Source organism: Centruroides sculpturatus, unplaced genomic scaffold (genome assembly GCF_000671375.1).
Source record: "Centruroides sculpturatus isolate CEXI.00-Female unplaced genomic scaffold, Cexi_2.0 scaffold316, whole genome shotgun sequence".
Classification (NCBI taxonomy): Eukaryota; Metazoa; Arthropoda; class Arachnida; order Scorpiones; family Buthidae; genus Centruroides; species Centruroides sculpturatus.
This window is the reverse complement of record NW_019384641.1, coordinates 542,784-552,917: the sequence shown is the minus strand read 5'-3', so window position 1 is coordinate 552,917 and position 10,134 is coordinate 542,784. Positions and strand designations below refer to the sequence as shown.

The window sequence follows — 10,134 nt, the reverse complement described above, 5'->3', positions numbered from 1 at the left end:
ATAAACTCAACTTACTAGCCTAAAATCTCCGTAGCGTGTTGCCAGGCGGCAGAAAGCATATATATAATTATAATAAAGTTACAATAAATTAAGTTAATATATAATTATATATACAGTACCTAAATTATATATAATTAATATATGATTATATATACAATACCTAATTTATATATAATTAATATATGATTATATGTACAGTACCTAATTTATATATAATACTGTACAGACAATAGTAATCTCTCCATAGCATGGCGCTTGACGACGCGGAAAGTAGTTCGGCTGCCCGATGACGTTTTACGTAATTATAGGAGGTTTTTTTACCGTTTTTTACGGATACCGTCGCAATTTTTTCGCTGTCTTATAGGAATCGTAATTATAGGAACCCGTTTTATAGGGGGGTCTACTGTATAGTATTATTACTTTAAGAAATAATTTTTATATATAGGAAAGTAAAAAGTTAAGATTTCTTTGAATATAAATAATTTACAATACAGATGTAACATAATATATTTGACAGACTTGTCTGTCGAAGTATTTCTTACTGATAGAGATGCTTATATTTGTTCCACTTTCTTAATCTAAGTGTTATAGTTATATTAAAGCCAAACAATTTTCAGATTAGACTGGGCTATATTATATAGCATTTAATTATTAACAGTAGCAAGAATCAGAACTTTGATAGAAGATTCCTCCTGCAGATGTAGCCAACAGTTGGTTTCTTCTAAGGTGTCTTTATTAGAGTGGAAGCATAGGCCTTGAAGAAGCTTCAATATGTAAACACTGTCTTTGAGGAAGTAAAAATATCGTTTGGCCCATTTTGATTATTCACTATGCTAACCTGGCCATTTCTGAATTTGCATCACTTCCATAACATTACATTGTTTTTATGTGAGGTTCTTAAACTGCTATGAACTGATAATGGATTTTCATGGATTGGATATCTTTTGCACATAAAAACAAACATCATACTTTTTTGTAAATTTGTTCAGAACAATAGCCATTACTAAATTGACACAATCCAAGCATCAGCATCCTGTTATTTACTGAAGATAACAGTATTGGATACAGATACCAATAATAGTATACTATGGACTTACATTAAATGGGATTATATAAAAAGGAAATCTTATTTTCCAACATACCCTTATGTATATGATCCATATAATGCAATACATTCAATGTTGATTTGTACCATTCTCTTTTCATGAAGAGAATCAATAAAGAAAAGGAACATATTGTCACAAATATAATGTTAATGTTTTCAAAATTTTTTTGTATTGTTTGTTCTTAAATAAATAAATAAAATTTTGAAATTTTAAACAAATTAACTGTCATCTTATTCATGACAGTAAATTTACAGTACTTGCACTCAATGTTCACTTGTCATAAGGTAAGAAATGGAGAATCATTTACAATTTGTAAGAAAACTTTTCATTTGAACAAAGAACTCCATTTGAGGTATGCTCTACAAAGATCAGTAGATAAACTTTAAAAAAACATCTTGACATATGCTTTTAAACATCATTCTGCTTAAAATGCAAAGGCAATAAATTTACACATCCTATACTTGCATATATTCACTACTTCATGGGTCCTTCTTTTGCAATATATACATTGGCAACTAGTTTAAGCATTGATGTGAATAGTCATGAAAAAGGTCTTGTGGAAGATGAAGTACTTTTCCTGAAGTACTGTATTCAACTGATATTTTATTCAGGGTTTTACTTTCACATCTTTTTTTCTGGACATGCCACAGCTCTGAGTTGATTGGGCAAATTTGGACTCATTCCAGGACTTGGACCCAACTTTAGTGAAGCCAAGCAGTGAAGTATGTGGCTTGGCAAGATTTTGTTGGAAGATTACATTTCTCTGTAGACATAGGCAGGCCACAGGAGAAGGAAATTCTGGGGTAAAATTGCTATATGGCATTTTTACCCCAGAACCTTATGGCATTATGGAACCTTATGGCATTTGGTTCCATAAGATGTGACTGTCAATGCACAAAGCCAGAATATCAAAACACTCTTACACTTACATCATAGTTAGAAACTTCTTCCTTCATTTGGCTGTCTGGTGATTCCATCAGATACTTCCTTATAAGACCAGGAAGGATGACTTGTTAGATCAAATAGCCCTTTACCATTGCATTTTCTTTCAGGACAGATGGTTTCTGCAAATCCTACATCGAGTTATTATTAACATAAGCTTCATCTTACTCTTGTACAGTACAAGCCATAACTCATGCCATGTAGCCTGTTGTTAACAGTTTGAGATACAGGGTGATCTGTATTCACTCTACAATTTACCTCCATGGACATATCAGGTTAGACATGGACATTTCATGACAAGATGACAAAAATTTTGCTATTCTCTGGCAGTTCTCTGCATCTGGGTGGTTTCTTCATAGTGACTAAATGAGTCTTTCAGGACATTCCTTAAACACAATTCCTGAGAAATTGCTGCATAGCCATTCCATTGTTGTTTCTAGAGGATCTGTTCATGTATCAGCAGTCTTAACCACTTTCTTGTGATAGTGCTGTTCAGAATTCAAAACAATCATTTTATATTGCCCTGTATTTGCATATTTTACACTATGCAAGGTGTACAAATCCAAATAGCAAAAACTTGCATGTCCACCCAAGTAATGAGCACAAGTGCATGGTTTGTGTAAATTCATTTCCATCATGTTTTGATCAGAATGATGTTTACAAGGCTACATTGACCGACATCTGAATGTATGTATTGATCCTTGTTGTAGAACATAGTTCAAGTGGAGTACTTTGCAATTTGTATAAAACATTTTACTGAACAAGCCATTCTTTTCTTACTATTTGACAACTGTACATATGGTGCATGTACTGTACAGTACATTTAGTGCCACAGATAAGATATTTTGAAATTTTGCTAACTTTATTTAAGCAAATTATTTTATTACAATAAATAAATCCATTATTTGGAATAACGTTTTGTATATAAATTCTTTTCAATTAAATAAAATATTTTTAATAATGTGATTTTATAAACTAATAATAATAGCAATTGTTTTAATAATAGTAATCTAATCTTTTCAAAATATTTAATAAACTTGAATTATCTTGAGTTAAAAATGCATACATGATTTATTTATCATATTGCTTTTTCAGAAAATCTACAATTTCCAAGAAGATCAGTTTTAGAAGTAATCATTATACATACAAGACAACTAATTCGACTCATGTATTCATTGGGTTATGGACATTGTGCATTTATTAATGTAGACGAATTATTACTTTAATTTTATATACATATATATTTATATTTTATCTGCTTTTAAACATTTAAAAATAACTTAAATGTCTAAATAATTTAAATATATTTTAATGTAATAGTAAAATATTTTCAAAATATGATCTTATTTTATAACTCCACGAAGATTTTTTATTATTTGAATAGAATATTGACAAAAGGAAAAATCAATCTGGAGTACAGATAATATAAAACTTTAAAATTTTTAAAAATTGTAAACAATTAAAATTTTAATGACAGACAGAATAAAAATAAAAATCACATATCTTAATATCTAATAGATGTGAATTTTTGCAACATCAAATGTGAAAATATATTTAGAATAGTCGACATTTCAATTATAAAATACATATATATTCATATATGAATATGATTAACATACTCAGATTTACTATGATATTTTTGACAGAAAAATTATGCAAGAGTTAAGAAAAACTTCCTTTTTCCAGTCCATTTTTAAAAAATTTCATCTAGATCTAGTCTTCTATACTCAATATTTAAAAATAAATTGAGAGCTCAACAGAAATAACTCGCAGTATTTACATTGCTCCAGAAATTTGAAATTAAATGTTTGTATATGTTTCTCTCTTAGAAAATTAAATCCTAATTTTATTCTAAACATTTAATGAGAATAGATAGTATGATTAAAAATTTTTATTCTGATTTTTACCTTTTTAAAGTACTTATTAGAATTATATAAATATACATACAGTTTGTAACACACTTTTTTTTTTATATTTCATTAGATCATTTATTGTCTATGTATCAATCTGTCCTAACTTATATGATCTAAATCTTAACTACAAAAGTACTATAAAATAAAATTTGTATTTATATAGATGGTGTTGATTATTTTTTGCATTAAAAACAGATTTTATGATTGATTAATTTTAGCCCATTCGAGCAGATGCATCAAGTGAACGTGACAATTTTTCCATTCCAAGATCATTTATCGAAGCTTCATAAATTAACTTTGACACAGCAAGTATTTCTGATGGTGGATATTTTGCATAAAATGCTCTGGGAGTCAAACAACTTTTCCGTGAACGATAAACATAAATAGGTGCTTGAATTCGTGCAGAACGTTTTTGTATTTTTCCTCGAGCTCCAGAACGAATTCTGTGATCATATTTATCATTAGCATAGCCTAAAAATGTGAAAACAAAATATATATCAATTTTATTGTTTTTTAAAAAATATTACATAAATAATATGAATTAAATTGTATTACATGAAATAATGTATAATTTCAACTTAATTCCGTAATAATTCAATGAAAAACAAAGATATTTGAAGTGTTTTATACTTTGAATTATATATAGTAAAATGATATTATATCTACTACATATGTAAATTAAAATTTTATTAAAATTAAAAAAGAACATTAAAAAATAAATTATGAATTTTGTTATACAAAATATTATTAGAAAACAAACCATAGTACTTATATCTGTTAGAGAATTGGTTTTAAATGGATATTCAACAAATCTATATTGACTGAGTTTTCAATTTTATTTACTTAATGATTCTGATATATAAAATAGTTTATATTTATATTAATAGACGAAATTATGGAAAATAAGTTTCTTAAATCAAATGTCATTACTTCAATTAAATTTAAAAATAAAATTTAGTATTTATATAACTATGAAGCAAACTTTTTCATTAGTAAATTTTAATTTTTAAATCAATGAAAACATGTTTAATATTGAATGATGAATACACAATGATTTGTTGTATATAAAATCAAAACATCCATTTTTAGGTTAAGAAATTACAATAAGATCACTAAAATCACAATTCTACCACAATGTTTTTATATATTATTAGAAAACATATTAAAAATGATATATATAGTAGAGCGTCGATTTTTCGAAAGTCAATCATCCGAAAGAATTCCAGTCGGCAAATTTAAATTTTCGCCAGTGCTGTGGTGCTTTAATCTTTGTCTATGTCTTGGGCTACTCAAATATTTTACGTTTTTGATACTAAATTAACATCTGAAGTATAATTTTTTATTGTTTATATATTTTTCAATATATTTATTTTGTTTGTACAAAAGAAAAAAAAATTTTTACGATACAATATTCTTCGTTAGGCTTAACATCGACGAAAATTCAACGCGAAGCGACACGCAACGGAGAAAAATTTCAACATCGGATACGTTAAACTATTTTTTCGTACATAAATCGGTTATCCGAAATATCAATTATACGAACAACCCCAGTCCCCAATTGATTCGGAAAATCGACGCTCTACTGTATTTACCTAGAAGGTTACATTTTCCTGTTAACATTTCATTATCCATTATTAAATTTATTAATTTTTGCATTATTTAAAGCATTATTAAAATTAAAGATACTTTACATGATGATATAAAAAAAATAAGTTCAAAATTATAGTTACATATATAGTATGTCCAAAGTACATTACAAGTTACATTTTTAAAGAAACTAAGATTATTTCAAAAACAGAAGCAGTTTGATTTGATAGAAAAAAGTGATATTAAAAATATATTCAAATGATATTTGCTGAAAACATGAATAATGCTTTCTTAAATGTTTTTTTAAAGTTGTTATACAAATTTAAAACAAAAAAGTTTAAATTTAATCTTCCATAATTCTTGCAAAAATTCTCAAATCATTATTTGTTTTTAGACTAGAAAATAGAAGTTTATCTATTTACAGAATTGATATCTTGCAAAGAGAGAGTTTACATCATATTTATCTTGATTTGATAACAGGCTTATTTTAGATATGGTTTGATCATCTGAATTTTATGTCAGTTTTAATTTTTAATGCTATTGATGCTGATGTTCTTATAATTAAAAGAAACTTTCGGTTAAATTTATTAATTTTATTTAAAATGTTTCCATGTATGAAGATTTCAATGCAGAATTTATTGATATTAAAACAGTTACGCATAAAATCTTTAATTCCTAAGAATTAAAATAATATTTAGGAACTTCTGGCTCAATATATATAAAAAGATATTTAAAGTACATTGAGATTGCAACAGATGCTATGTTGTAATAGTAATCAGATGCTGTAAAAACTCTTTCCTAAAGAAACATATGCCGTGCCAATAAAACAAATGAACTAAAAAAAATTAATTCTGAGAAGTAATGAAAATATAACTGAAAAATAAGTTCTCATTAATAATGTTTTATTGTAATTGAATATAATAATTCATATTTAATAATTATATACATATGTATATTTTACTAAAACCATACAAATGATCCTATAAACTTTTGTTTTCATATAAGGTATTAAGTATTACTTGAAGTTTGTTATCAGAATATTTTCATTATATGACAGAAGATGTGTTTGTAATTTTAAAACTTAAAAGTATCTTTTTGTAAAAATCTAAAAGAAAAAAAAAATATGATCTTGTCTACATGAATATATCTTAGTAAATATGACAAATCTGATTAACAAATGATCAGTACCGATTTAAAGTAATATATCTCAATAATATTGATACAAATATATTATAACAATTATAAAATTACATGAATTAATACAGGATAGTGTAATTTCTTGATTTTGAATAATTGTACTATGTACAAAATGATTCATTTTTGTGTATCTTGTCTCAAACAGCAGATTCCTGTCTACTAGAATCAGATATAATTGACTGATTGGCTATTTGTAAATATTGAAAGAATAAAAGACTTAAATTTTGCTAGATAAAACTAATTTTGTAGTAGAAAAAGGAATATAAAAATATATATACGAATATTAATACTCTTTTAAACAGATATCTAATTTTATCTGTTTTAAGCAATTATCTAAGAATATCACTTGCATATTTGTATTTAAAAACTATTTTTATTGGAAATAATTTCATAAATTATTAAGTTGTAGATTACAGAAAATTTAAATTAACATGGTTTAAACAAATTAACCAATTTATAATGTCAAATTATTTATAGAATAAATTTTATTAGGATAAACTTAAGCTTAATTTCATTATAATCAATTTTTTTTAATAGAAATAATTGTAATTTTTGATATGTTATTACAGGAACTTTGAAAATTTAAAAAAAATTTAAATAAAATTACTTATTTTTTCCTTAAAAATATGTATGTTCCTGCAGACAAAAATTATCATACTTCTACAAAAAGTGTAGCTATTGTCTATAAAAGTGACTATCTTTATGATTTACTCTCTTATCTGCAAAGTATCAGTTTAAAGCACATGATCTTCATAATTGTGTCAAAACAGAAAAAAACTTGATAGCTATGCTGTCACCTATGAAACACTATTATAAAGCAATATTGAAGTAGACATTTATATTCTAATCTTATTTCATTTATCAAAGATTTTTGAATTCTTAATAGAAGACAATATATTATAACTGTAAAATTTACTATATTAAAATAAAAACTTGCACTGAACTGTATTTACACAATGTTAAAAATAGACTATGATCATAGCAATCAAAAATAAAACATGAATAATACAAGAAAAAAGAATTTTTGTTAGTTTTGGAAAGGAACTTTTAGACTTCACCTGCTTTACTATTGGCAATATTTCCAGGATTTAGTTTTTTTTTTATTTTGCATTTCTTTGCAAGTTACATCAACTTTGACTTTAACTTACCTAGAAAGCTTGTAAATTAGTACCTTATTACAAAAATAATTATGGTATATAAATTGTTTTTATATATTTTATAGTTAAGAACATAATTACCTATTTTCAGATTCATTAGTATCAATGTCAAAATCCAAAATATTCCCATATAAATTCTGAACGATGGCTCCATCCTTAAACTAAAGCTTTGTCTACTTATACATCAACTAATTTTATTATCAGAATTGCAGCTGAGAAAACAAGCAATTGAATAAATATGTTAATAATAAATCTCCTCCTGTTTGTTAGAATTCTGTGCAAATATATACATTAATATATAGGCTACCACTACTATCCCAGCGGATAATTTCAGTTCGTATGAAGATAAATATTCAAAAATATGATAAATAGAAATATAGAATGTCTGTAGAATTTTATCAGCTTTAAAGCAGTAGTAATAAATTTATAAAGAATGAATTATTTTAAGAATATTTTAATTTGCGATATGTCTACGAAGGGTGTAAAGATTTAAAAAAAAAACCCTACAATTAAGGCGTTATGAAAATTAATCGATTGATTAACACGTGAAAGTATATTTTTCATGTAACCGGGAGCTTAAATTGGGTACAAAAGCAGAATTTTCATTTGACCTTGATCGAAAACTTTGGCAAATATAAGCAGTGTAACTATTTACAAACGTTAAAACGTCACAGCACGTGAGCCGAATTTAAACCACGAAGAACAAATAAAGCAGTATATTTAAGACCAAAAAAAAAAAAAAAAATATATATATATAAGAAAAAATTAATATGAGAGATACTGATTTATTTTCGTATCATTCAACTCATTTAACGAGAAAAATTTAATGGAACATATCGATCTTCCGGATAGTAAAAACCGGGATGAAAGATGCATCACGTGATAGCGTAAGCATTATATATCACGTGACAATCAGATCTACAAACTCGTGCAAGATGGCGCCGATTTTGTCGCGGCTGCTTTCCCATCGTAAACATTCTTCAAAAAGTAGTTTTACAGACGATTTTACGGATTATCAAAGGTAATTTTATTATAATTAATTAATTTCTAACTTGAACGGATTTTTTTAACGTCTCCCGACATTCGCTTCATTAAACGTTATGCCATATTGTAGTTTTAATGAATGTTTTTGATGGAAATTAATAATTAAAACGTAAAATGTTTTTTATATAAAGATGCTTAATCAGTGTTTGTGTGTTTACTTTGCATTATTGTTTACATTTTTCACAGGAAATGTGTCCACGTGTGACGCAAAACCGGGAAATGCTGCATTCTGATTTATTGTTTTTATTCTCTCTCAAACGTTTTATCAAGAAAAATGAATGATTTATTATTATCATAATTTTATTTTGATTTTCTAAATGAAACGTTTGATCTTCTTCCTTTTTTCTTTTTTTAAAAAAAAGGAAGAAGAATTGTACTTCGTTAAAAGCTTGAAGATTAGAAAAATTGCAATTGACAAATATTTTTTGAAATTGAACATTTAATTGTCACTTTGTAATAAAAAAAAAATCATTTTCATCCTCTGTTGTAAAAACGTTAGTGATGAGACTTTAATATGGTCTACCACTCTGTATTGAAAGAAATGTCTGAGAAGAAATTGATATGCTTAGTTTTATGGGTTTATATGCCGTTTTATGGCTTTATATAGTATCAAAGTTCCAGAGGTTTAAAGATTGATTAATATCTATGTTTAAACACAAGCTGTATTTATAATCTTCTTATCGGAAATATTAAGAAAAGAAGCACTTTTAATTATAAATGATCATAACTATATGAATTTCCTTAGAATTTATGTTTAATATTAAATTATTAAGCAAATGAAATGAATTGGAATTATATATATGTATATTCTCATGAGAGAAGAGGAGAAAACTTTTTTAAATCATAGTTTATTATTAGATCCATGTTATGATACATTTTATATATATATATATTACTTGAAGTTTGTTATCAGAATATTTTCATTATATGACAGAAGATGTGTTTGTAATTTTAAAACTTAAAAGTATCTTTTTGTAAAAATCTAAAAGAAAAAAAAAATATGATCTTGTCTACATGAATATATCTTAGTAAATATGACAAATCTGATTAACAAATGATCAGTACCGATTTAAAGTAATATATCTCAATAATATTGATACAAATATATTATAACAATTATAAAATTACATGAATTAATACAGGATAGTGTAATTTCTTGATTTTGAATAATTGTACTATGTACAAAAT

General features: G+C 25.8%; 2 protein-coding genes across 2 annotated transcripts in view; one reads left to right on the top strand and one right to left on the bottom strand.

Moving 5' to 3' along the window:
* The window catches only part of LOC111626028 (ran-binding protein 9-like), a 35,368-nt gene extending 32,002 nt beyond the window's left edge, over positions 1 to 3,366 (top strand). The window contains exon 9 of the mRNA XM_023369305.1: positions 3,144 to 3,366. Coding sequence (XP_023225073.1) covers positions 3,144 to 3,274 — 131 coding nt within the window. The 3' untranslated portion in view covers positions 3,275 to 3,366. The remainder of the gene's footprint in view (positions 1 to 3,143) is intronic.
* Positions 3,367 to 3,847: 481 nt separating this feature from the next.
* LOC111626010 lies at positions 3,848 to 8,369 on the bottom strand. Its single transcript, XM_023369283.1, has 2 exons — positions 7,984 to 8,369; positions 3,848 to 4,432 (listed from the first exon to the last, which is right to left on the bottom strand). The coding sequence occupies exons 1-2, from the start codon at positions 8,054 to 8,056 to the stop codon at positions 4,176 to 4,178; spliced, it is 330 nt and encodes a 109-aa protein (XP_023225051.1). The 5' UTR covers positions 8,057 to 8,369; the 3' UTR covers positions 3,848 to 4,175.
* Between the last annotated feature and the right edge of the window lie 1,765 nt (positions 8,370 to 10,134).

Excerpts from the sequence above, each read along its gene's own strand:
- LOC111626010 (XM_023369283.1), bottom strand. The coding sequence starts at position 8,056 with ATGGAGCCATCGTTCAGAATTTATATGGGAATATTTTGGATTTTGACA. Across the intron at positions 4,433-7,983 it reads ACTAATGAATCTGAAAATAG|GCTATGCTAATGATAAATAT; the intron begins GTAATTATGTTC and ends TCACATTTTTAG.